The following is a 27,764-nucleotide window of genomic DNA, read 5'->3' as shown; positions in this document are numbered from 1 at the left end:
TCTGCAGCCATGAGAGCAGCGACGGCAGGATGATGTTTTTCTGTGCTTATATGCAGAGCCCTCTTGAGCTGCAGGGGACCTGTAAATAAACCCCCCACTAGTAATAAAGGGGGAATAAATTTGGGAAGTGTTCTTTGCATGTGTTATCACTTCTGTTTGAATTGTTATCTGCCTGTGCCTGTGGCCACCCCTTCCTGCACCGTACCTACACTGATTCATGAGATGAGATCAGAGCATTTGCCCACAAGGTAGGATTATATATGCCAGGAAAGGGAAAGCAGATCTCTATGTTGAGATGGTAAGGGACAAATTCCAGCTAGTTCAAAGGGTGTGCTGTGTGTATCCAAGGAAGGCACAGAGCTCTTCTTTTGCTTTGGGATGCCAAGTGGAGGGTCTTGGCATTCCTCTGCATTTACTGTCTGAACCAGAGATGAGCTACAGCATTACATTGTGACTTGGGAAATGTTTAAAGGAATAATGTGCTTCTCATGCAGTTACCTGTGTGTTTATGTATGTCCTGCCAGTGGAGCCAAAGTGTGCAGTCATATCTGTCTGCCTTGGGCTTTTTCTTGCCAGTCCAACTGAAATGTTAAGCAGGGCTGTCCACTCTGCTCCAGGCAGACTGTGGCTCTGCTGCACAGTGGGGATTCAGCAGGATTCAGTGTCTCTGCACTCCCATCCTCACACTAGGCCTGTGCTCAGTAGAGCCTGCAGCATAATACTGAGCTGTGGGAACTGTTTTTGAAAAAATGAGCATTAAGTAAATTCTCTTAGCTGCTTTCATGAGCCTCTCTCTTCTCATTTCTCTTTCTTTAGAATATCATGGCTGGTTGAGAGCACCAATCAGTTGTACTTCTCATGTTGAAGCAGCTATTAAGTAGCTGATTGTTGCACATAATTTTTTTCCCCTGGATTCTGCTGTGTTTGACTCCTCATCATCTGGAAATTGCTGAACATGACAGGCTTGTACAGTGTTTGACACTAGGCTGGACCCAAAAGTAGAAGGGGTTGCACCTTGTTGGCATGTGGGGATCAATGCAATCATTTCCCATTTGAAAAGCCAGTGAGAAGAATCCTGGACTGAGTTGGAAGAGAACAGCAGCTGCCTGTGCAGGATTGCTGCAGCAGTGGGTCTGCTCTCATCCTGGTCCCTGTATCTGTGGGTTTGGCAGAGCAACAGCTCCCTTTGATAGGAGGGCTGCAGGGCAGGATAGGCATGGTGTGTGCTGCTGACTAAGGAAATCTGCAGAGTGGATGTGGAAAGAGCAGAGATGGGAGGGGAGAAAGCTGTGCAGCCCCTGTGGGAGCCCGAGAGACAGGAACCACACCTCGGCACATGCTTGCATTTGCAGTAATCATTGATACAGTCCCAGTGCTCACCCTGGGACTCTGTGACACAGAGCTGAGTGGTGACCCAGCACTTTGAGAACTGAAGGCCCCGACCCTGTTTCCCGTGGCATAATGGTGGTGCCAGAATGGGAATAGCACAGCTGAGCAGGGAGACACAAGGGAGGAAGGCATGGCAGGTGAACCCCCGAGGCCCATTTGCTGTTTGATTGTGCTTTGAAATAGTTGCATTTTAAGTGTTTTTGTAGAGCAGCCTGTCAGCCTAACATCTCTGTGGGGTGCAGGGCTGTTTATAGATGGCTCACATTCCAGGAGCAGTGGCACCACAGGCAGAGAGCAAATATTTAACAGCAGTTCTAACCATTGAGGCCAGCTGGCCTAGAGCCATCAGTCTGGTGCTTGCCTTGGCTGTGTAAGCAATAGCAGGGTAACCTAGACACAGGTGACATGAAACAAGACCTGTCAGCACCTCCCCACATGCCTGGGAAGGGGGCAGGAAGGGTGGCAGAGATTTCTCACGGCCATCTGACCGCCATTCCCACGGGTCAGAGAATAAATAATATTGCTCACACCAGTTTGCTGGCCCGCGTGCCCATGCAGCCCGTGTGACAAAGCCAGCACAGAGCAGGCTATGGGCTGGCTGCAGTGAGAGCAGGGTCATGAGCTGTGGGGTTAGCCCTCGCCCCTAGCACCTGGAAGCCATCCCAGCTGTACCTCCTGGTACCCCTGGTGCGGCAGGAGAGGCTGAAATGCAGTTGCTGGGAGCTGAGCTGTCTGCAGGCACAGTTCACAGCTGCTGTCTGCTCTGGCGTGGGGCAGAGTGCAGCCCCATCACGCTGTACAGGCAGGCAGCAAGCTGAGGAGCAGGGCACAAGGGTCTGGCAGCTGTTTCTGGCCTGGCTGCACGAGGGAAGTATTTCATTTTTAGTGTACAGTGAAAGCTACAGCGAATTTACAGCGTGGGATTAATGGAATTAAATTAGAAGGAAGGCTGAAGCCCCTGACTGGATGTGCAGGTGGTGGCAGGCGCTGTCGCTGTGTTGGAGCTCCTCCTGTGGGCATTTTCCCACACTGCAGCCTGTGCTCCCGGGGCCGGAGCCTGCCCTGGGCGCTGCAGGAGTGCCTGCCCTGGGACGAACCGGTCGGCACACACACACCGCAGCTCACACACTCACTGTAGGATCCAACAAGCTGAGCATTGCTGCTCCCTTTGGTGCTCTTAGCAAATACAGGACAGGCTGGCTCCAGCCAGCGCTGGCTCCTTCTCTTTTGTAGTGCTGCTAGATCCTGTATCACCTTCTCAGGGGATTTTTTCTTTATTCCTTTCCAACCTGCAACTTGTGGCTATTGCCCCTTGCATCCAGTCCATCCAGTGTATGGCCCCCAGGAGCAGAGCAGAGCATGTGGTGAGAGCCTGGCAGTGTGGCACTGCCTGGCAGATTAGTTCTTAGTAGTCTTTAGGCTGTGCTCCCGCTTCCTAGTGTGGTGGGGAGGCTGCAGATCTCTCCTCAGAGTTTTCTGTGGAGAGAAACACTGGTGGTTTGTTCAAACCCTGTATTCATTTACATTTCCCATAAAGCCACTGAGGATACTGCATCTCCCATGCCTGCAGCCCTGGCAAGGCAGGTTAGGTAGCAGGAGAGGTGCTTGGGTCCCTGGGGCCAGTGAGCCCAGGAGGTGCTGGGCCCAGGTAGCACCCAGAGAGCCTTGGTTTAATGGGCTTGTGTGGGTTTAATGGGCTCATTGGGAAGCTGCCTGGCAGGCACAGGGCGATCACGTTCCGGTAATAAGAATAATAAAGCTGAAGTGCTGCCAGCGATTGATTCAGAAGCACATTATGTCCTCATTTGAGGCGTGGTGCAGATTGACAGTGGTCAACGCTGCTGCTAATGTGGTTGATTTCACAGGAGGGCAGAAGCACTCACTGCCTGAGCATCTTCCTGTCCCCATGCCCTTGTGCAGCTCCCTGAGGGTACTGCCTGCCTGTGCTCTCCACGCCTGCCAGCAGCCGGGCCTCAGCATGCAGAGGGATTTTGGAACTGCACTAAGGAAGGGGAGCAGCAAGCCCGAGGTGGACTGTATCTGAGAGTCAAACTGGCACTGAGGGACATCTTCAAGGCATTTGTAAAGTGCTCTAGAGTCTGTCGAGGAAAGAGCCTTTCTTCAATCCCTTTTCAACGGTCTGACTCTGTCTTTATGGCAGTAGCAGCAGGGGTCCCTGAACTGCTTTGGTGAAATTGTTCCTTGCACTTCCATGCTGGGAAGGAGGAGTTTTACTAATTGGGCTTTTTCTTAATTTGCACTTGCTGTCTTACAGCATCTCCCTATCACTTTAAAGCAAAGCGAAAGTCATGGTGCTTTTTCAAGTTTGCTCCTGGCTCATTTCCTTCCAATTTCCCAGTCCTTCTGCTTTCTAGGAAGTGTTACTCTGATCAAGTTTTGGGATGAAGCAGTGATTCCCATGAGCCCCAGAAAGGAACAGGAGCAGAGTTCTAGTGGCAGGGCAGTTGTGGAGCAAGGTGGGGAGATGAGGCATTGTACAGAGCTGGGACAAGACTTGCCAACCACTACTCCATGTAAGGGCTCCAACTCTCTCCAAGCAGCCCATCATCCTCCCATTTATTTACTCATTTGTTTGCCTTAAAGGGGGGAACAGGTGTACATTAATTCATCACCAGAGTTTAAATTAAATCATTTTACTTCTAAATGAGTCACTAATTTGCAGGAGTATTTAATTAGAGCCTCTTTGCACTCAGGTGCTGTATTAGTTCTGGCTTTCTCACCTGTTTGGCCTCTTAAGAGGCTGATGATGATTAGACCATTTCTGCACATACTCATTGCACATCAAAGCTGTTAACCCTAATGGCAACACCTTGATGCTCCTCCTCCATTCTGGGGGCACTTGGCAGCCTTGTCCTCCCCCAGGAAATAACCCTTTCCTCTGCTGTGGCAGGACACAGACTTGCTGTGCAAAGCACTCTGCACCCCACAGCTGGGTCAGCCCTGCAGCCTTTTGGCAGTGATTTGCAGCATAGATTGAGCGTGAACAACTGCACTGAGCTTTGCTTACCTTTGCTGCAGGGGTGAGACTCACTCCAGCACCCACCTGTGCCCACTGAGAGTGCTCACAGAGTGCAGTTACAACTGCTGTTTTCTTGGGTAGCTTCTTCACAGCAAGAAGATGCTCATTGATACCTTCAGAGCCAGTCTCAGCTCCACCACCAGCTACTGGTGGAGCTGAGACTGCATGGGCCGTCTGTGCAGATTAATGCCATCTTTTTGAAAAATAGGTGTTATTTATGTTTCTAATAGGCATTGATGGGTCCATATTTTCCTTGTTAGTTTGTCTATTTTTGCTTCTCCTTCGGTGTGCTCTGTATTGATCAGACTGATGTCAAAACCCCTCTTACTTATCTCTGATCCAAACCTTAAAAGTCCTTTTGTATTATATTCCTCTTATTTTTTTCCTATCTTTGATCATTTCTGCATTCCCTTGTGCAGTTCAGGCCCACCGTTGGTGGGCAGCAGTCTTCCCTGCCACACAGCTGAGAGTGGGAGCTATCCAAAGAGCTGATCCCCTGGACAGCCTATTCTGAGTGCAAAATGCAGGTGTCTGAATGAAATGAAGTGCCCCAGAGAGCTGTGAGCTGTGCTGAGATGTCTCTGTGCCTGGGCAGAGGAGAGTGCAAGGCCTGTGGCAGCCAGGCCTAGTGTTTGCAGCCAGAAGTGGTGCTTGCAGCCTCCACTCCCACCATCCTGGCTGCAGTGCCTCTAAGCACAGCAGCTGCCTGCTTATTACACTGATAAGAGAAAATTACAGGTTTTCTGTAGGAAATGTCTATTTACATCCTACATTTCCCAAACTACCTATTAGCATCTCTGTGATGTCACATCCTCCTGTGCGTTTTCGTCAGCTCTGGCCCCTCTACCTGCAGGCAGCCTGGGCCACACGTGGGGACAGACAGCTGCCACCTGGCACAGCACTGGCCCATTCCCTGCATGTGCTGCAAAGCCCTCAGGGCTACTGCAGCAATGCAGACAGTGCCTGTGCTCCACACTCAAGCCAGTGCCTGCACTCAGTGGTGGCTGCTTGGGTAGTGCCTGCTCCACAGCACAGGAGCAGAGGGGACATCGATGGGTGTCACGTTGTGCACAGCTGGTGGTTGGTGGAACTCAGCAGAGGGACCATGAGAGCTGTTCCTGTCAGCCCAGTCAGGGAGCTGTGCTTCCCACTTCAGCCTTTTGCTCACAGCTGATCCAGAGCTGACAGACAGGCATTTCACTGCCTGAGAAACCTTCTGACACGGCTCTGCCAAGCGATGAACACGGATGCCTGCAGGGAGCACAGCGTGCAGTGCTTCCCTTGGCCTGTTTCCCCAGTGGTTTTGTCTGTGGACCAGCAAAGTTTCAGAGACCCTATGCTGGAGCAAGATTTTAAGAAGTTTTTGACAATGTTGTTAATTTCAGGGGGAAGGGATGACTGATTTCTGCTGTAGTGCTTGCCCTGAGCTTGCCCAGGGCTGCATGTGCAGACCAAGTCCCTGCACAAGGCAGGTGTCTTACCTGTGTGTCTCTCAAACAGCAAGACCATCCCATCTCAGAAGGGTATTTTGGGGATGGTTCATGTGTACATTGCTTTGCGCGTGGACTTGAGATGAGACAGGAGGCTTTGGGAAGAGGCTGCCTGGCCATGGAGCAGCCATGGACTGGGTACACCAGCACCTGGCTCATGGAAAAAGCACTGGGTGTGCGAGGCCAGGTGGCAGTGGGGTGTGCGCTTTTCAGGCAGTTGCATAGTGTGCAGACCAAGATTTATAACCACGTCTTTTTTCCAGGTTTATAGTTTCTTGTCACTCTATTAACTCAAACAAGAGGTGTTTACATTGCATAAGTAGCTGGAGCAGTGGATAGTAACCTATTAATTTTCATGACTATTCCCTGGCAAAAGCTCATAGGCTGTCTTGCAGGACACTAATACCAAAAGCTCCTGGGGCACAAGACACCCAGGGCTTGCTATATTTCAATAGACTGCAGTTCAACAGCTAATAAAACCGCTAGGTCGAGATCTGCACAGTCAGGTCTCTCTGGAATCCTGGCAGAAGACCAAATTTCTGCTGAAGGGTAGCTCCAGAGGGAAGGATGAGCATGCAACAGAGGAAATGAGGGCATATCTGCAGCAGGCTGCCCCAGTGAGGGACTTTCTTTGCCTGTAGATCATGAGATGTGCATCCCACTGGAAACCAGTTTTCCATGTGGTCTGGCTTGACGCTACTGCCATGGACACCCATGGAAGTTGTGCCTGGCCTGGGGAAAGGTGTGCAGGGCAGTGCAGATTGCCTGACTGAAACCCATGTGCTGCAGCACCCCAATGTGCTGTAACCGCTACCAATTCCTTCCTTCTCTTTCTCTCCACAGTCCATTGATCCTGGGCAGCAGTTCACCTGGGAGAACTCCAACCTGGAAGTGAATAAACCGAAAAACCGCTATGCAAACGTGATAGCCTATGACCACTCGCGTGTCATCCTGACTTCCATTGATGGTAAGAGTAACTGGAGTGGGTACCCCATCTCTCAGCTGAACATGACTGTACCAAGGAGACCATCTTTTTCTGTGTTCTGAGCTGAGCAGAGACAAACACCAAGAATCAGCATGATCAGATGTGTGTTCTGGCTGGTCAGAGGGGAAAGAACACTGTAGAGCTTTCCCAGTGTCCTCAGAGCAGTGTGTTCTGTTTAGTTGCTTCCTAGTACTGCTGGCAACAAACATGTCTGTCCCAGCAACCTCCTTTCCCACTGTCCTCTGTGTGTGACTTCAGCTGCCTTTCTCGGTACATGGTGAAACATGGCACTGTTAGTGCCACTGCCACCCTCTGTCCCAACACAATTGTAGGGCCAGTATCTTTCTCTGGGACTTGTCATTATATGGTCCCAACGAAGTGCCCAGAGCAGCACAGAATGAGCGGTGCTCCTTCCCCTGGAACATCAGACTCCACAGATCCTTATCCTCCTTGGGAGCATCAGGCCCTGGTGTCCATAGCACTGACCTCCATGGCTCCAAGAACCAGCCCCACATCCCTGGAGTTTGGGCTAGTACATGTTTCTAGTTGTCTTGCACATAGAGGAGCTGGAGCCCAGACTCACCCATTCCCTTTGTTTTATAAACCAGCACCCAGCTCTGCACTCCCAGATCTGAGCCCAGTGATGGAGGATGGGGAAGATAGAGCTAATTCAACACACCCCTGCTTGGGGAAGGAACTGGGACCTAGCTTTGCACACAAGTGACCCTACAGTCACTAGCATCCTTTTTTGGGAGATGGAAAAGCCTTTTCTAATGGTAATGCACTATTCATCCTCTTCAAGAGGAGGAGAGGAGGCCAAACAGTCCCTGACAGCAAGCCCCGTTAAGCAGCAGCAGTAGCAGCTGTGTGAAGGCCTGGCACGTCTGCTCATGGGCAAACCCTTGCAGACAGCTGTGGGGTGAGCACATGGGGGAATCCCTGTTTTCCAGCCTGACTTCAGTTGCTGTAAGTAGTGTCTGTGCCTTCCCGGGAACTGTTCCCAAAGCACCCTGCCAGGTCCGTGCCGCCCATGCCAAGGGAGTGAAGCACTGCACTACAGCTGCTGCCACTCCCCCAGAGCTGCCAGCACTTTGTGTCTGCTGAGGACTGCTGAGACCTGTAGAATAGACCTGTAGAATTTTCCCCAGGACAAAAGGACGAGAGGTGACCCCCAGCCTTATTTCCTTCCTCTAATGAAATGCAGATGCTCTCTCCCAGGGAGACAATGAGATTCCTGCTGCTTTCTCTCCCTGCAGCCCGGGCAGCCCATGCTGAGCAGGGTTTGGAAACAGCCGCGGGCCTCTGCTTTGCTGAATTTATTTTAGTAACTATGTGTTTGCATTTTAAAGACCTATATGAAAAATTCTTTTCCTTAAAGTGGTGGAGTCCGTGTGGGGGCTGGAGCAGCCTCTGCCAGCAGGCAGCAGAGGGGATCTCATACCAAAGGGTTTCAGTGGTGGTGGGAGGAAGATTTCCAGCTCCTTGGGGATAGTTGTCCCTGCAGGAAGGATGGGAGGACATCCCTGCCTGACATCCCTTGCTAACAGAGACAAGCTAATAAAGGAGCCTCATTTTTAAAAGGTGCTGTAGGACCATAACAAATTGCTGGTAAATTTAAGACAATTATATCAGTCAGTTGCTTGGGGCCGAATGAGCTCCTTAATATTCCTGCCTGTGAATTTTTCCTTTGTGTGCATGTGGCAGCTGTCTCTCTGCTTTGGTGTTGCCTGCTTGTTGCATTAATGTGGGAGTTAAAAGGGTTCTTTTTTCAGGCACCATCCCTGTCCTTTGCACGTCCCTGGGAGAGATCCTGACATCGCCCCATAAAGGAGACTCGTCAAGAGCCTTGTGAACATGCCAGCCTCTTCTCCTGCCTGCAGGGCCCAGCAGAGCAGTAGGTACAGAGCTGTGGGCTTACCCCAGTAACTCCTGCCCTCTTTCTCCTCTACAGGAGTCCCAGGCAGTGATTACATCAATGCCAATTACATTGATGGGTATCGGAAGCAGAATGCCTACATCGCCACGCAGGGACCGCTGCCAGAAACCCTCAGCGACTTCTGGAGGATGGTGTGGGAACAGAGAACAGCAACTATTGTCATGATGACCAGGCTGGAGGAGAAGTCCAGGGTACAGTGTGTGCTTTCTCTCTTTTCTGGCGCTGTTGGGGGGGCAGAAAAGAGGAAATGGGAGCCCTTCACAGCATAAGGGCACCCAGGGAGATGCATTTCCAAGTGATGTGGCTCACTGCTTCATGCAGCCCAGCAACAAATGCCTTGTAAGCATATCTCTCTGGGGCAAAAGGGTGGCACAACCTCCTGTTGCTGGCCTGCTCATTTACCTCTATTTTGCCTGCATGTCTGCACACAGACGCATCCTTCCCTGCCCACATCACTCACATCAAAGGGGGAAAGGAAAGCTCTGAGATGGGGAGTGTGGACCATCCCAGAAGCTGAGAAGCTGCAACAGTTGGGGGTACCAGCAGCATCCAGCAGCCCAACACGGCCCTGGCATTTCTTGCAATGCCAGGGGAATGACTGACAGGGTCTCATTGCATTGACAAGACTAATTTGTGCCTTGTCCAATGACACCATGTATAAATGATCAGCTTACATTGCCAGGATTAGATATTCTGATGTAATAAATGCAAAGCTGCCTGCAGACCATGGGGAAGGCGTGAGTTGGAGAAGGAGTGGGAGCCCTCACTGCAGATGATACAGTTTTCATGACAGAGGTTCTTACTCAGCCCCTGAAGCAGAAGTTTGTAAGCTGTGACCAAGTGCTCCTGTGCCCAGATGCACCCTTTGGGCAAAGCCTGCCCAGGGAGGAGGCAGCTTCTGCCTCTCATGATTCAGTTTGTTCCTAAAAGTAAAATTTTAGCGGTGAGCATTTGTACTAGCAGAATATTTTAGTGTTGCCATGCCAACAGCAGAAGGGGCTTGTGCACTCAAGCTGTGAAGCACTGATTATTTTTAGCCCAATAAGCTCATTCTTTAGAAGCAGAAATGGTCAAGTTAGGGTTTAGTTAAAACTTTTGCCTGCATGCTCTCTGTCCTTTTCAAAGCTTTAGCACCAAAATGCTTGCAGGGGTGTCCTAGCCCACCCTGACTGGGAGGAAGTGGCTGGAACCACCAATCACCATGGCAAAACAGATCTGCTTTTCCTAATGTACAAAAAACAGGCACTGTTGATGGGTTTCCTGGGCTCTTCAAATGGCCTACAGCCTGCAGGGAAAAAGTATTCCTTGGAGATGAGCTGTCTCTAGAGATCCAACCCTAGCTTTGCACTGTGCTTCCTGCTGCAGAGCCCTGCCTGTTCTGTCCAATGGTCACTGTCACCCACACAGCCCAAACAGGCAGGGAAATGATTCTGACCTGCCCTGTGGCTGAGGGCTTGGCACACAGGCTAAGCGAGATGAGAAGCTTCTGATCAACTGTGCTCTGCAGCTGAGTGTTATATGGGGACTTTTTTGTGCCTTCACATTTCAATGATGGTGCATATATTTGAAGAACAAGGAAAAGCCCTTCTGGGTTGCCAAATAAATCCGTGTCTGGAATCCTGACTCACTTAACTTTTGGTTAACTTTCTTAGATATGGCAAGGCACTCCAAGGTGCATGTTTCTTGAAGATAACAGGTTTCCTTTGACCCCAGAGGGACTTGTCTTTGCCTGAGATGTCTGTATTGCTGAGCTGTGCATTATCTCCCCCCAGCACACCCCATCCTATCATCCTACAATATTGGTTTCTGTCCCAAACACAGTGCATGTGGTCAGGCTTTCGGTGACATTGTGAATCCTTGTTATGGGCAGGAAGTGACCAGAGGCCTCACAGAATCTCAGGCAGCCTGCCTCATTGGGCACATTGCCGAGGGACTGTAGTCTGACCTGACCAGACCCAGACCCCTGCATTCACTCCCTGGCACTGCCTGCCCATGTCCTGCTGCCTCTTTGGCACATCCCCAGCACTAAAGAGAAGTGGGCAGTATTCTCTGGCACTGTGGAAGAGGCAGGTTGCCAGGAGAGGCAGTGGAGAAGCCTGGTCACTCCTGAGTTGAACCAGTGATCCACAGCAGGGACTTCCCTGGATGTGTTTGCTGTACCTTGTACAGGTGTCTCAGGGCGTTTCCTCACAGCAGGGCCCTGGTGGGGAGCTGCAATGTGGACTTCCAGGAGATGATTTTCTCTGGGCTTTTTTGTTGTCTTTTTCAGCATCTTCCAAGGCAAGATGGCTTTTAGCCACCTTCCTGCTCTGCTTTTCTTCATGCCCTTTTGGTGATGGCTAGAGCTCTCTTGGGTGCACACCTTCTTGGGGCCAGCAAAGATCCTAATCCCAGTCATTGCCCATTGCTCTAAACTTCCAGCATGAGTCACTGTTTAACAGTTCATTCTGCTCCAGAGCCTTCAAACTTCATCTGATGTTACCCCTTGGGTCCCTGCAGCATTGCTGCCTGCTGATGCTCACGCTGCTGTGGGACAACACTGCTCCAGGCAGTCACATGGCAATACAGCATTACCCAAGGGTGACCTTGCTTCAGAGTCCCCTTGCCCAGGGGCTTTGGTGCAAGCACAGGACTGTCTCTCCAGCTGCAGAGCCTGGGGTGGGTAGCAAGGCCTCATGGCATGCTGCCCAGTGCAGAGCAGGCTCTGCTGCCTTTCCAGGCGAGCTCCCCAGGTCACCCTTGGCAGTGCTGTGATAAGCCAACCAGGACCAGCAGCAGCTTGGCAGCCCTGTGGGGGTGACACTGCTTTAAAGGGTTCCTGAGCTGCAGAGGGAAAAAAAAATCTTTAAAGAGCATCAGCTTTTATGGTCTGCAATTTCAGCTGGCTTGATGGTCTAAATCATCCTCCCTTTTTCATGTTTTCACAAAGTAAGAAGCACATAAAGGATAGAAATGGCTGGATTGTGCAATTTAGCCGCCTTCAAAGCTTTACAATCAGTTTCAGAATCATTTGGTGGCAGTTCAGAAACACACATTGTAGATTAGCTTTCCTGAAGCTGCAAGCATGGTGCAGCCCTGCCGGGCTGTGTTGCCAGGAGAGAGGTATTAAAGCAGGATTTCTCCTACCCTGGGCTATCCCCAAGAGCCTGGCAGAGCGAGGTCTCCCAGAGCAGTGCCGTGGCTTGTTCTCTTCCAGCCCTAAGCACCAAGCAGCTATCCCTGGGGTGTGATCTCCCCTGGCATTTCATGTCCCCAGGAAGGGGTTGTTGAGAGGCTGGTGCTCAAGGGCCCTGGGGAAGAGAAGCCTGGCAGCCACATCATGCTCCAGCCCTCTTGCTGATAGCAATGCCATCTGGAGCTTGTGAGCAGGGCCGGGAGCAGAGCACAGCTCTCAAGCTGAAGAGAGGTGGCCGGCTGCTCTTGGGCTCAGGGCATCAAAGGGGAGGGACAGGAGCCACTCAGCAAAGCTGCAATAAATGGCTGTTCAGGACATTACTGTGCTCCTTAAGTTAATGAGAAACAAGCACTGCCAGAAGAAAACGTCTCTTATCTGCTTTAGTGCCACAGTGCATCGGCTTCAGCATAAAATTTACAGAGCTTGAAAATGGGGCATAAACATTATGGGTAAATTTGGCAGAAAATGTGACTGACTCTTATCTGGTCATGAATAAATAATTTTCAATTACCAGCCCAGGCATTGCTATTATCCCACACAGGGAACTCCTCTGAAGTTTGTTTTGTGCTCGAGTACACAGCCCTGCAGCATGTGGGTGGCAGGAGAGGACTGCTGTCCCTGAGGTGTAGGCACAGGGACAGGCTGTGCTGTTCCCCTAAAACATCCCCTGCAAACCACAGCAAGCAGCTGTCCCCAGCATTTGCAGGATGCCATGTTGCTCTCCTCTCTCTTAGAGAGGGTCAGATCATCTCCAAGCCAGGCAAGACAAACTCAAGCCTTGTGGAGACAGCCTGCAGCTGCCACCCACTCATGAGGATGGATCAGTTTAGCTGGGAAATAATGTTTGTGACCTCCAAGTTGCTGGTGCTGCAGCCAGTCAGCATGAAATGCTCTGTGCCAAGTAAGGAAGAGGAATCCTGAGATTTTTGCAGGGCCTGCCACATTGCTACAGATCCAAGGCAGCACAGCAGCCCAAATGGCAGGAGACCCTGGACAGGAGGCACCAGAGCTGCTCTGCTTACACAGGCACCTGCAGTACCCCATTAGGCAGCCTTGCTCCAGGCACTTCTGCAAGGGCAGGCCTTACTGAGAGCAAAACCCAAAAAGCAGGGAGAGCTGCATGCCTCTGACTCCCAAGTTGCTGCACTCCAGAGCTAGAGTGCAGGATGAGGGCTCTTAGCTCTCACAAGCCCCACCCTGCTGCAAGTGGTTTCAATTAAAAGGCAGAACTTCATTGATTCCTAATTAAACTTATTGTTTCCCTTCCCACACATTCCCCTGTAAACACGTTCTGCTAATAATTAAGTTTACTATTCCTTGACAAGCACAGATGATCTTCTATTCACTCCTCTCTCCTAGGGTGGGAAACCATTTTCAGTGTGGTGCACATGGGTGGGAATGAAGTCTTCTTCCTGTCAGACAGGCACTCACGCTCTGCAGGGTGGGGGAGCCAGGTACCAGATGAAACAAGGATGCTCAGGGTGCCAATTAAATAGGGAGCTTGGGGCTTCACAGAAAAAAACAAAACGGAGGAGTAGTTTGCAAACACTGAGCTGTGAAGAGGAGGAGGAGAGGAGCAGCATGTGAGCAGAGAGGGATGTGCAGGGAGGTGAAAGGGGCAGAGGGATAGGCCCCTGGGGGTGTGTTTGGCTGTCTGCCAAGCGGGATGCAACAAGAGCTGTGACCAGTAGCTCAAAGAATTCTGGTTGCAGAATTGGAAAGGGGTGATGAGGATGATGCAGGGCAGGAGGTTTCCAGGGAGCAGCAGATGTTTTTGTGATGAGACAGTGCTGCCTGCAGAAGGGACTGAAGGGATAGTTTGGCCACAGTCCATGTGCAAGAAGTTGCAGAGGGAGAACAAGATGTGTCTGTATCTGAGCTGGCATCTGTTCCTTGCAGAGCCTTTTGAAACGTCTGGGAGGTGTAGATTATCAGGGATGTGCCACCTGCCACAGAGGCACGTTGGTGTCACTTGGTGATGGTCAATGCACTCAAGCCTACAGCAGTGCAGAGAGGGTGGATACAGCATCCAGGCTGGAGCCCTGGCATAGGCTGTATCCCCCCTGTCTCCAGGGTGGTTTACTGCCTAAGGCCATGCTGGCAGGGGCACTCTGGGGGCTATGGATGCTATGGCAAAGGTAGTGCCTATTGTTGTGTTGCTGTGTACCTCGCTGGACTCAGCTCTGTCTTTAAGTGCGTGACCACTCATTGAGATCAGTTTAGATGGTCAGAGCAGGTGCTATTAACACTGAAATTGTGGGTTTAATTCCCATATGGACCATTCACTTGAGAGTTGGATTTTTGATAATCCTTGTGGGTCCCTTTAGCTCAAAATATTCTTGTGATTCTGAATCATATGGAAAGGGGTCCAGGGGGTGCTGCCTTTTTGCTGGTGATTGGGACACTCTGGGAGAAGGAAATACAGATTTTAGAGTCCCCTCCCTGCACAATGACTCATTTTTGTCTTTACCCTTTGAAGGGCAGAGCCCTGTTCCTCATCCCAGATGCCCCAGCCAATAGCCAATTGCTGATCTATTCTCCTCACCTTCCTGCAGGTGAAGTGTGACCAGTACTGGCCGAGCCGGGGTGCGGAAACCTATGGGATGATCCAGGTGACCCTGCTGGATACAGTCGAGCTGGCGACCTACACCGTCCGCACCTTTGCGCTGTGCAAGGTATGGGGCTGCCTGGGCTGTTGCTGCTTCACGTATTGCAGAGATGCTGCAGGGTGCTCCATGGCCCACAGGCAATGGCCACTGGCTGTACCTGGCTTGGCCAAGCATGTGGCCAGTCCACACATGAGCCATGTCTCAGATGGGCTGCAGTAGATCAGCTGCAGGTTGTGCATCTGGCCACAGATTTTGGCCAGGATACTTGATGCTCTTCTGTGATTGACCCCAGAGCAGGGCTGTTCTTGCCTCTGGTGAGTGTACAGGTAACAGCTGTCCTCCCATTAGAGGGACAGCATGGGAAGCAGTGAATTTTTATCACTTCTGTCACTAATAATGCAAATAGAGGGGCTATTTCTGATGTGGGCACAAACTCTTCTCTCCTGCCTGCCGCATTCCTCATTAGTGTTTGGAAATCCGTGGGGACAGCGCCAGCAGCGGCATGTCAATGCAGACAGGCTTTGCAGCAAGCTGCTTCTGTGTGTGACTGAGTCGGGGCCGGGAGCCCAGTGCTCAGGGGGGACACCCTCATGACTCCCCAGGAAGGCCCCAGCAATCAGCCAGCCAGTCCTGCATAGATCACTCAGTGAAGCCCAGAGAGGAACAGGGCAGTCTGCAGACACAGGCTGATGACCCAGCCCAGGGACACCATGATGCAGAGGAGCAGGGAGAGAACTGGCTGCTGTAGCCCTTTCATGCCCAATGTCCATTTTCCATGAACATGCAGTGAGTATGCAGGTAGTGAACCTGTGCTGTGCAGGAAAGTGTCTTTCACCTTCCCTGCAGTCTGCTCCACTCCTACAGAGATGCTCTGTTGTCTGTAAAACTGCATTTCTACAGAGCATCTGTATTTATAGGAGCTTTGTAATAAACCTGCATTTTTCCTCCAAATTTTCACTGGTGAAAGCTCAGTACACGCATCATCACGCAGAGCTTTGCGTGCCTGTTGCTGTTGCTGCCCCATCAGCAGGTTCCTGCACTGGGATGAGACTGTTCTCATGCAAAACAACATCTCTTTGTTTTCAACAGAATGGCTCCAATGAGAAGACAGAGCTGCGACAGTTCCAGTTCATGGCTTGGCCTGATCACGGGGTCCCAGAATACCCCACCCCAATCCTCGCTTTCCTGCGACGGGTCAAGGCCTGTAACCCAACAGATGCTGGGCCCATGGTTGTGCATTGCAGGTAGGACTGTGTGTTTGCCTTCTGGCTGCAGGAGCTTTAACCTGTCTGAAAGTGGAGTTGCCCCTTCTTGTGGGAAAGGTTTCATGGTGGCATAACCTGCACTGCATTCTTGGGCTGGCAATAGAACAGGCCCAGCAGTGATAATCCAGTGGTGGCATTTCTGTTGCTACTGCTGTATCAGATTAAACAGCACTGCTATATGGAGAGCCTCAGAAAACACGTTTTCCTGCAAAACTGCAAGTGCCATTTAAAAATTATCTGTGTCCGTAAGTGGGTGGTACCTTCAGAGGCACATCACTGACAGAAATGCATGCAGTGACCTCTGTGAACAATCATATGCAGTATTTACAGCAGCACTCTTTCGCAGGGTAGAAAGGCAGCTCTTAAGGCAAAATATTAGTCTACTAAGGCTCAGCATCTAACCCAGCCAAGATTTATTTGTACCAGCCAGGAGGGGACTGTTACTGAACAAACCACTCCATCATTGCTGTTCCAGCATACGCCTTACCAGCAGTGTTTAATGCTCTTCTTTCATGCTCTGTTTCAGATGGTAGTGGGGTATAATTAACACACAAACAAGCTGTATTAAAGCCCTGTTAAGGATATGACTTGCACCATAAATGAGGAAATGCCTAGCTCCCTATCTCTGTCTATGTTTACATGTCACAACAGTGAATCTGTTGCTTTCAGAGTGCTCTCGCAGTGGGTAGCCTGAGGTTTGCTACTGCCCGTCCAACAGTTGTGGAGAGGCATTTGGTGCTTGAGCAAAGGGCTCAGCACAGTTGTGCATGACCTCAGCTTTGTGCTACCCCTCTCAGGCTGGCTGTGCTCGTTTTATGAGTGAGGAAACAGTGACCCAGATGGGGGGACAAGCAGGCTGAAAATCACAGACTTCACTGGTGTTATGGCCCAGCCTGCTCTTCATATCTTCTGACTTCACACACACGTCTTGTCACTCTCCTGCCTGTTAAATACATTTCTCCTTCCATTGTGGAAGGGCTGCCAGCCACCACAGGGATCAGCATGGTAGCACCATGTCCTTTCCACACCAGCAGTGAAATGGGGGCAGCAGAAAGGCTGAGGAGCCTCTCCCATTCTCCAGTGATTCTCTCCCTCGCTTCTCATGTCACATCTTGTTTGGAGCTCCACTCATAGGAAGCAGCCTTTACTCTCCTTTTGTGTGCCCTAAGTCCAGGTGATATCTTAAGCACTGTTAGAGCTCGTGTGACGTCTGTAGGAGACTGTGTCATCTCAGACCATGTGCTTTGCTCCCTCAGTGCTGGCGTGGGCCGAACCGGCTGCTTCATTGTCATCGATGCCATGCTGGAGCGGATGAAGCACGAGAAGACCGTGGACATCTACGGCCACGTGACGTGCATGCGCTCCCAGCGCAACTACATGGTGCAGACAGAGGACCAGTACATCTTCATCCACGAGGCCTTGCTGGAGGCTTCCACGTGTGGCACTACCGAGGTGCCCGCACGCAACCTCTGCGCCCACATCCAGAAGCTGAGCCAGGTGCTACCAGGCGAGAGTGTTACTTCAATGGAACTGGAATTCAAGGTTGGTGGCAGAGCCCCAGCATCCCACTTCCCTAGTGCCCTGTCTCTGCCCACAGAACTCCACAGGCCACTCGTCCAGGGGTTGGGAGAGGAGGGCTATGGATCATTACAGACGGTTATTCTTTCGTGTGTTTCTAAAGCAGGTAGGCAGTGATTTAAAATACATTTGAATTGTAAAGCTTGTGTCAGCCACGGTCCCCCCTGGACTGGCAGCTTCTGGGGAGGAGATAAAAGGCAGATGGATGTGCAGTCCCCAGCAGCACATTCTGCTCTAGGTTCACTGTGCGGCAGGAGCTGCATCTGAAATCAGATGCAGATCATGTTAGTGATAATTGATGTTACTGTGAACGACTTGTCTGGAAACAGCTCCATTTAAATATGTGAGACATTTCTGGTCTCATTTCTTCAACGCTGAGCTCTGTAATCTTTTAACCACCTCAACACCAAGCCTCACTGTCTAGAACTGGTGAAGGCAGTGTTTTATGGCACACCATTTTTAAGAAGCCAAGCCCACATTTTTCTGCCTATATCTGTGTATGCCAACTGCAGAGATTTATTACAGCCTTGGAGCGGGAAGTGAGCTCTGTTAAGTGCCCATATTCTCAGATGAGATGCATCAGTCCAGTGAGCTCTTGCAGGGGAATATAGCTCACGCAGGGAGGCAGCAGACCATGCAGGCTATGAAATGAACTGCAGCAGTACACCTTCACCCTGGGGATTCCCTCCAAGTGACAAAGGAGCAGGAGAGGCAAAATATTGACTTTCCATGTAAACTGGGAATAGTTGAGAAGCTCTGTCCTGTGGTTATCAGAGCTGCTGGTATCCTGGGGTTGGGACAGTAAAACATGCTGCCTGAGTGTCTCATGGTGATACCTGCCCTGAAACTCCTCAGGGGAGCCACAGAATTGTGCTCAACTCAAGGAATTCTGTTGTAAGAAAGACAAAATTTTATTTTCCTTTCATTTCTCCAATAGTCTCTTGAGAACAGTAATGAAATTGCCTCTCTATGCCCTGGCAGTGTCCACTGCATGGGAAACCCTGGGGAACAGGATATAGGAGAGCCTCACATGGCTGCACTGCTCCCCACAGAACTACCCTGTCCCTCTGCAGAGAGCCTCTGCTGAGGTCCAGCTGCCACTCACAGAGAGAAGGGTGGTTCTGGAGATGCTGGAGGCAGTCTTTTGGGAAAGAAAAAGAAACAAAAAACTGGCGAGGGGAAGAGTGATTCCTGTTTGAATCTGCCAGCAGATCTAAGTAACACATTTACCATGACTCCAGTTTACGGGACTCAAAGAGAGCCATAAAATGTCTCACAGTAACCCAAAATAGATCTTCTTTACCTAAAACTGTCACAATTCTCACATTTTCTTGGGTTCTTCTGGGGTGAGAAGTAAATAGCAAGACATTGTTGGAAGAGGAAAAGCTTTGCTTCCCTGCTGCCACCAAGCATACATCCCTGGCTCAGCAAGGTACAAAGCTTCATGGCTCTGTGTGTCAGAGAGCTGCTGTGGGTCTCCACTGCAGGACTGCTGCCAGGGTCTTGATTCTGCCCCAAGACTGCTGCGTCCCCAAGCAAGGATCTGATGTGTCTCCTCCTCTTTCAGATGCTGGCCAGTTCCAAAGCACATACCTCACGTTTCATCAGTGCCAACCTCCCGTGCAACAAATTCAAGAACCGCCTTGTGAACATCATGCCGTATGAGCTGACGAGAGTCTGCCTGCAGCCCATCCGGGGTGTCGAGGGCTCTGACTACATCAATGCCAGCTTCATAGATGGCTACAGGTAAGGATTACCTTGAGTGACTGTGCCAGCTTGTCCTGCCTGCTTGGAAACCCAGGCAGTGCTGCCTCCTGTTTCCCAAGGACTGGTCCTGACTGCCTGAGGTGAGCCAGGGACCACTTTGTTGCACTTTATCTATTTCCATCTTCTCAGACACTGCAGTGTGTGTAGTTACAATATGTGAAGACTGCTTGTGAGTGAGCACTGCCAGGCTGGCATGTGTTGCTGTAGACAGATGCCCATATGGCTGGAGTGGCAGGCTGTGTTGGCTCCTGGGGAGATTTTATGGGATATTCTGGTAAGCATCCCTTGGCTTGTGTTTTATATCTACAGTACCTAACTCAAACCTGCCTCCTGTCTTGTAGTAACCAGAGTTGGAAGTGTGCTTCCACACACAGTGAGTGGCTGACTCTGGCAGCAGCTCAAGGCTTGTTCCATGTCTTGATTTTGGGAGGAGTCTGGATCTTCAGGCAGGATGCTGGATACTGGGAAGCCCATCACCAGGTTCCTCTCTCCAGAACACAGTTTAAAAAGCACAAAATAAGAAATACTGGGGCAGTAATGCTTAAGTTTTCTGTATCTGTCTGCTGACTTTCTCAGATGCTAAATGCCAGGAGAGAACAGCCCGGTGGTCACAGCCCCTTCCCAACCAACTCCTAGACAATAATCCAAACCAAATCACAATGATGCACATAAAGGGCCTGTTCCTGTGTTCTCTCTGTGCACCATCCCAGTAGGGTCATCCTTCATGTGCACCATCATCAGCGCTGGAGTGGGGGATGCAGTGATAGATGTGGCACATGTCCCTTCCAGCTTGGCTTTGCCCACCTGCCTCTTTTGGACTGGTGGTCTCCCAGAAGCAAAAGGCACTGCCAAAGGGAACAGATGTGGGTGCAGCCAGGCCAGCAGCTCTGTGCCTTGGAGCTGCTCCAGCAGCTGTAGCAGCTCCAGCAAGAGTTCCCAGGGAGAAGGGCTACATGAAGGCAAGAGTGGACAAGGAGCAAAAGGGGAGAAACCCTGGGAGCATCCCAACACAGGAAAACTGCAGCAAGGCTCCCCCAGGGTGGGACAGAGTAATGGGGGGAAGGATGAAGGGGCTGGAGAAAAACTGTCACAGAGCAAAGGGAGCCTCCACTCCCTCCTGCCTTCCTGCCTGTGTGGTTCAAAGCCATCCACCACCACTCATTAAGGTGACTGCCTGGCTGCAGCCTGAGTGTGACAGATGAACTGCAGCCACTGTCCTGGCTCCAGAGCTGATGGAGAGCAACACTGGCTTTGCCTCTTGGTGGTGCTACAGAGAGAGGGCAAGGGCTGCCAGCACAGCAGGTGGTGCCATTTCATGTGCTACTTACCCCATCTCCAAGTTCTCTTATCTCTTCCTATGGCTGCCTTTGAACCAGCATTCTTCTAGTTATCTAAAGAAATCAGTTGGCCCAAGGTCTTGCAGATATCACTGATGCTGCATCTTTATTAGCTTTTCACTTCGTTGTGCATTCCCATTCCCTGTTTTTTACGATGTTATAAATCCACCTTGAAGCAGCCCTTGTCTGCATCCCGCATGTTACAGCTGCCCTGCAGCACGTTCATTAATTTTAGCACCATTAAAAATAGCACCAGTAGAGGGATGAAGGCAGAACGGAGGGAGGAAGGCAGGATGGAAGAAGCCGGCCCTGGTCCCGCGGGCTCCAGCGCCCCGCAGTGGTGGAGCCAGCCCGGGCTCTGCTGTGTCAGGCTGGGAGCTCAGAGAGCCACGGTACCAGCATGCTAGAGCTCAGTCCAAAGCACCGAGGGGGCTTTCTTCAGGGTAGGAGACAGTCACAGGGCAGGTCAAAGGGAAAATTAGGGGAGGTGCTCTGGTTGGCAGTGGAACCAAGAATAAATTCTGAAGCTTTAGAAAAGCAGACAAAACTGTATTCATGGTTTCCACACTGCCCTGGTTATTGTCTGTAGTGTGTGTAATCCAGGTGACCTGGTTCAGCTGCTCTGTGTTTTCCCATGCAATGGGAGGGATGGTGGGTACTGCAGAGGGTAAAAGTGCAGGAACACAGGGTGCAGCTGGATCATCCCCAAGCACAGTCTCTCCTCCAAGCCCAGGTGGGTGCTGTCAGCCTGCTAGTGGGGGCCTGGATGCCAAGAGGGCTCTCAGTGCAACAGCAGCACTGGAGACAAGCACCAGCAAAAGGCTGGGCTGGGGACGCCATCACCACAGCAAGGACTAAGAGCTTTACCGGATCCTCTGTGTTGTGCTCACTGTTTCTGTGGGGAGCACTTAGAAGACAAGTGCTGGACAGGCTCATCTCTCTCCCAGAGCCCATGGCTCATCCTAGAGACCTGCCTCCTACAGCTGGATTGTCAGCCTTGATCCCTGGTACCATGAGGCCCTGCATCCAGCTCACCCAGTCCCCAAGAGCAGCTGCTGCCCATCTTGAGAAGCTGCTCTGAGCACCATTATGTTTGTCACAGGCATCAGAAGGCCTACATCGCCACGCAGGGACCACTGGCCGAGACCACGGAGGATTTCTGGCGGATGCTCTGGGAGCACAACTCCACCATTGTGGTGATGTTGACAAAGCTGCGTGAGATGGGCCGGGTACGAGTCCTGCTGTCGGGAGAAGGGAGCTGTGGGGCTGCTGCGTGTGGGCATGACCTCTTGGCTCACCCCAGTGTCTCTTTGGCTCTGGGCGAGCCCCCTACTGTCTGGTGGCTGACCCTGTGGCCCCAGAACCACACAGGCTTACGGGGAGCGGGAGGGAGGAGCAGCAGCTTGTAGTGCTAATGTCTTGCCCTGCTCCTCATCCACAGGAGAAGTGCCATCAGTACTGGCCTGCAGAGCGCTCTGCCCGGTACCAGTATTTTGTGGTAGACCCCATGGCAGAGTACAACATGCCACAGTACATCCTCCGGGAGTTCAAGGTGACAGATGCCAGGGTAAGTGCATCTGCTGGCTCGCCAGCTCCTCTGCCTCTCATGCTTCTGCCCTACCCAGGTCAGTCAAGGGAGCACGCAGCAGCTCCTGGAGAAACAGGACGGTAAATACTGCCTTGCACTGCAGGCAAAAAGGGCTGCTGCCCACTGCCTACTTCTCCTCTCTCCAGAGGTTCCTGCCCTGCCAGCTGTGTCAGCCCAATGAGCAGCTCAGGGATCCTTGTCAGCACCAGACCCTGCTTTGCCTCTGCTGCTCACTTGGGCAAGCATTTAACACAGGTGCCCCTGCACCTGGAGTCTGTGTGTGCAGCATCTGACCAGACACAGGACCCTTGTGTTACAGTAAACATGGTCCTAGGGTGGAGCTGGACCCCGAACACTGACCCAATGGACCCTGTAGGGGCCCAAAGCTCTGCTCAGCTCAGCTACCCTGGGGTGAACAGGGAAGAACAGAGACGGGTCCCAAACATGCAGCAAAAGATCTGCCTGGGCTTATCTGTGGCCTGTGCACCTTCTCACCTGGTCTCATTCAGCACTGAGGGGACTGAGATCAGGCCCTCACACTGGTTCACATGTAACACTCTTCTCCCTGCAGGACGGCCAGTCACGGACCATCCGCCAGTTCCAGTTCACAGACTGGCCTGAGCAGGGAGTGCCAAAGACAGGAGAGGGTTTCATTGACTTCATTGGGCAGGTGCACAAGACCAAGGAGCAGTTTGGGCAGGATGGGCCCATCACGGTGCACTGCAGGTAAGTGAGGACTGCAGCCTCTCCCCAGTGAGCAGGTCCCTGTGCTCCAGGAGCAGCTTGCACCACTGCTGGGAGCTCTGTAGAGCCTTTCTGGGGCTGGCAGGACTCATAATGGCCCCTCTTGCTCCCTGTGCAGTGCTGGGGTTGGGCGCACTGGCGTGTTCATCACACTCAGCATCGTGCTGGAGAGGATGCGCTACGAGGGTGTGGTGGACATATTCCAGATGGTGAAGACCTTGCGGACGCAGCGGCCGGCCATGGTGCAGACAGAGGTGAGTGCCCCCCTGGGCTAGGCAGTGGAGATCTGTGGGAGAAGGGAGGGGCCTGATGTCTCTGGATGTTGGACCCTACAGCCCACGGTCCTTATGTCCCCAGTGCTCATGTTTCCCTCATTGCTGCCTTGCAGGACCAGTACCAGCTGTGCTACAGAGCAGCACTGGAGTACCTTGGCAGCTTCGACCACTATGCAACGTAACAGTGCTTTCCTCCAGTCGCGGTGGGGATGTCTAGGAATGGAGACGGGTCCCTCTGAGCCAGAGCCACCCATTCCTCAGTCCTTCTGTACAGGTGGAGGTACTGCCCAGGCAGCAGACCTCCATGCCAACCAGTTTTGACCACGGCATTTAGGAACTTGGCCCCAGCGCCAAATGAGGGAATCCGACTCCAAAAGCATTTCCAGTCTCTGGCTGAATTTCTGCTCATGTGCATCTCTCACCCTCTCTCATGCCGACTGCATTTCACAGCGAGGCTTTAGGTGGGTGGAATGGGATCTTTTTTTGAAACATGTAAAATAGTTACTAGTGGTTTTTATAATCTTCTCTTTCTTTTATTTTTTGCAAGTCTTAATGTTTTGCCCAAGCAGAACTGGACCTGCCAAACCTTTGGGAGTTGGGTTTTTTGTTTTTTTAATTTCCTTTTGCTTTTACATTTTTTACTGCCCTGTGTTTATTTCAGCCCAGTCACTGCTGGTTCTGCCCATTTTAGTGCAGCTTCCTTGGTAATTCGCAGCAGCTGGCTTGTGGTTCCTGCCCATCTCCATTCCCCATAGGCTTTTTAATCCTCTGTAGAATATGAAATTTCATGAAACTGGACCTAAGCTACCAATTATTTTTTTAGTCTTCTCCCCCACCATTATTTCCTTAGTAGGTTTGGGTTTGGGAGGGCATGCGGGGTCGCTGAAGAAGCGTCCCTTTGTCAGCTGGAAACCGTTCAGTCCTATTACAATACGTGTTCAACCAATCCAGTGACCGTGTGTATTGGCAGATCCTGATATGACGTGAGTTGTCGTCGCCTTGTTTGTGAGAGACCCGAAATCCCGGGCTCCAGGCATTGGAACCTCTTTTTGTGTGTCTTGCTGGGAAGGGGAGAGGAGTAGTGAGGGGGTCCCACAGTTCCCCAGGGAGGGGATGGAAAGAGCAAGACACGGCCCTTTGTGTTAATCCCATGGTTCTGTGCGTGCAAGCGCCATCCTGTCACCTCTCACCAGTGGAGTGCGTCAGAGCGTTGACAAAGGCAAGGAGCACAAGCCCAGCTGATCCACAGCAGAGCTGCACCGGCTCTCTTTGGAAGCAGGGTACTGCAGGGAAGGGGAGGGGAGTACACATGGCTTCAGAGGTTGGGTGTATCTGTAATTTCTGCTATCCTGCAAATGTTAAGAGTCACTAGAATATGTACTTTCCGCTACTTCAGGATGTTCTAATGAACCAATGTGGCAAGACTACTGGACTTAATTTAATGGTACTATATATTAATACTCCTTATTATATCACGCACTAAAGATGGGGAGTGAGCAGCCCTCTTTTGAGTGCATTGAGTTATGAATAAAGGTGGTGGAAGGGTATCTAATTGTATTATCACATGTATTCCGAATGTTAAGAATCCAAGCTACGTTGAAATCAGCAATCCAGGGTTGGTAATGTTGGAGGACACATTCATTTTTACCTTGTGGATGCATAGTGCTGTAGGGGTCACTGTTGTATACAGTCTGTTTTCTATTTGTTAATAAAAAAAATCTACAGCATCATTGCATAACTCTTGATGTTAATAAATTTGAATAATTGGGTTTCATACAAGCTGGCTTTCCTGTCTGTTTCTTCTGCAATAAGCAGAGACCGTAGAATCTTTTGGCAGTGGGCACACTCCTCAGCCTGTGGCAGGTAAGTTCTTTCCCACAAGTATATCCCAGCCCTAAGTGCACCACACCTTCTGCAGGGACCCTTGTGCCTTCAGGGAGCTTGGATACCTTCTTTGACAATTCCCTTTGTGCATTTTTGTGCTCACCTCCTGCCCAGCTGCAGCTGTAGAGGAGTGCACTGACTACTGACTGGACTTGCTGTAAAGAGAGGGGTCAGTGGTGATGGCTGTGGTGACAGTATCAGTCATTGCCAACCTCCTGGGATGCTGCAGTAATAGTGTTCTGTAGCACTGAGCACAGTCATGTGTTCCAAGTTAGTGCTCAGCAGTAAAGCCATCACCTGGCCCCTGACTGCAGAGCAGCACCCGAGTTTGTTCAGGTGTGAAAGTCCTGCCCATGCTGGCAGCCCTGCCTGCTCTGTGCAGACAGCCCAGCCCAGCCCATGAGTGAACTGCAAAGCACCAAGTGTCGGCTCCTGGAGAGGTCAGCACTTGCGCACAGCCCAGGTGTGTGAGGGAAAAGCCAGTGCAAGGGGCAGAACCACATGGATCAGGGCCCTGTGGCATTTCCATCCTTCCCAAGGGAGCCAAATCTGCTCCAGCCAGCATGTCCACGATGGGTGGGAGTGCATGGCAGTCCGATGAGCTTTTCCCTAGTGTGGCTATGGGCACCATAGTGATTCCTCAGTGACTGCTGGAGCTCAGTCACAGCATTCATTCCCTGCCAGACCAGACCAGTTCCAGGGTAGGTGCCACGTGCAGAAATGTTTTCCCCTTGCCTGACTCATTCTCACTACACCACTACAGAGAGGCCTGAGGGGCTGTTGGGCAGCCTCGCTGAGGATGCAGATCCAAGGGCAAAGCAAGCTCCTGCCCTTGTGAGGCAGCACATGTGTGCAGGTGTGTGTGTGGGCATGTGCCAGCGTTTCCGGCATTGGGATGCTTGCCATCGCTGTCAGGGCCCAGGATGGCAGAGGAGCATGGCCAAGTGAACACCTGCTCACACATGGGTGTGTCTGGGGAGGAAGGGCACCACACTCTCTGTTGGCAGCCAGCCAGCTGGGAGGTGGGCAGTGAGCAGCTGCCTCTGCTGCAGCAACAATGCTCAGGCTGTGCTGCTAAACTACACGTGGTGATAATGCTTCTGCCACTCACTGAGCACTCACCAGCCACTGCCACACAAACAGCACAAAGCTTAGTCCATGTACAGCCTTGAATGCAGATTCTCACTAAAAGCTGCCAGAACACTTACAGATATGCATGCATGCTTGGGCCTTCTTTCTCCTTGTCCAGGAACACTTTGCACTTCCTTCTCCACCTGTGGGCTTTTCTGTGGATTAAGCAGGAGGAGGCAGAGAAAGGGTGAAGAACCTCAACATGGAATACACAAAGAATAACATGAGTGAGCCCAGGCCTCTGTGACAAGGCTATTCCTGGTAGGCACACGGCCAAAGCCTCATGCTGACCTCGCAGGCCAGGAAAGGCTCAGAGCACAAAGTGTGAGGACATGCCACCTTGGCAAGGGGACAGGCTCCCAGAGGTCAGAGAGCACCAAAAACAGCTGCTGCTGTGACAGTTTTTCTCCAGCCTCTTTTCTCCACTCACCTGCTCACACAAAGCCCACACTGCTCCAAAGGGAATACACTCACATCATTTTAAAAGCACTTATTCTTTCAACATTTATTTCCCATTATTTCTGTATATCTCGAAAAATAAAAGGGGAACAAAAAAAACATAGTGCATAGTGGATAAACAGCAATGCAGCCTGATCTGCCCTCTGAGCCAGCACTACAGCTTGTGCAACATTCAACATTTAGAGCCACTCTGCTTCCTCCCAGGGCTTGGTACTGACTTTCTAGCCAGGAAAAGCTGAACAGTGCAGCCCACGAAAGGATTTACCACAGGTGACTTTTATTTTCTTTGGTATCAGCTTGAGACTTTTCCCTCCCTCTGGTATCAGTACCACACTGTACTCCAGATCTGGAGGGAATGGTCTGGAGACAGTGCTGTAACACACTGCAGCTACTCCTGTTTGGAGTCTCAAACAGACCAACCATATTTGCACTGAGCAATAGAGCTGGGCTATTACTGCTATCTCTTTTTTCCCTGGTGAAAAATTTCCATTCCTTAGTTATACCAGGTAGCCCCAGTGCCGCCTCAGATAAGCAGCTCTGTAAAGGCCACAGTTTGACAGGTGGGACAGCAGCTAAATGGCAGCTAGTCAAAGGTGAATTTCTGGGCACTGAGGTGCCCTCTTGTTCTTTCTATTTTCATATTTTTATTCATACCACTGATGCTTGTAGCAAGAGCTGTGCAGGCACTGCCCAAGCTTGGCTTGTCTCCTAGTTAATTCACAGGATCTTAGGTTTGGTCTAGAAGAGACCTTTTAAGATCAGTTACTCCATATAACGTCCTGACCAAGCACTATCCCTTTGGGATTCCATTGCTTTAAATTTTGTTTTTGAAAGGAAAAATAGTTGTTAAATAAGGGGAAAAAAATATCTGTAACGCTGAAAAAAATCTGAGCAGACTCTGCACAGTAGCTTGGCAACTCCTTCCCCCACAGTCCTCAAATTTCTTGTCCTCAGCAACACTGCCATTTTAATTTGTAACATTTCCTAGTTAGGAGTGACTTCTTTTTTTTCTCTTTTTTCCTTTTTTCCCTGTTTGACCTGGTTTATTTCTGAGGGCAGGAATTATTCTGATCCTTCCAATTAAAAGCTCATCGTTGCCCTTTTGGCAGTTA

At 51.0% G+C, this 27,764-nt stretch overlaps 1 protein-coding gene across 9 annotated transcripts in view; it reads left to right on the top strand.

Annotated features, from left to right (window-relative positions):
* Positions 1-24,957, top strand: part of PTPRF (protein tyrosine phosphatase receptor type F) — a 376,474-nt gene extending 351,517 nt beyond the window's left edge. For all 9 annotated transcript variants that reach the window (XM_066325048.1, XM_066325045.1, XM_066325044.1 and 6 more), the window contains 11 exons: positions 6,763-6,886; positions 8,856-9,031; positions 14,571-14,690; positions 15,714-15,868; positions 17,146-17,431; positions 19,035-19,213; positions 21,674-21,800; positions 22,013-22,138; positions 22,731-22,885; positions 23,022-23,157; positions 23,292-24,957. In XM_066325048.1, coding sequence (XP_066181145.1) covers positions 6,763-6,886; positions 8,856-9,031; positions 14,571-14,690; positions 15,714-15,868; positions 17,146-17,431; positions 19,035-19,213; positions 21,674-21,800; positions 22,013-22,138; positions 22,731-22,885; positions 23,022-23,157; positions 23,292-23,360 — 1,653 coding nt within the window. In that variant the 3' untranslated portion in view covers positions 23,361-24,957. The remainder of the gene's footprint in view (positions 1-6,762; positions 6,887-8,855; positions 9,032-14,570; positions 14,691-15,713; positions 15,869-17,145; positions 17,432-19,034; positions 19,214-21,673; positions 21,801-22,012; positions 22,139-22,730; positions 22,886-23,021; positions 23,158-23,291) is intronic.
* The last annotated feature ends 2,807 nt before the right edge of the window (positions 24,958-27,764 follow it).

Source organism: Sylvia atricapilla, chromosome 9, assembly GCF_009819655.1.
Source record: "Sylvia atricapilla isolate bSylAtr1 chromosome 9, bSylAtr1.pri, whole genome shotgun sequence".
In the NCBI taxonomy this organism is placed as follows: domain Eukaryota; kingdom Metazoa; phylum Chordata; class Aves; order Passeriformes; family Sylviidae; genus Sylvia; species Sylvia atricapilla.
The sequence above is the reverse complement of the archived record's forward strand: the minus strand, read 5'-3'. Positions and strand labels throughout refer to the sequence as shown.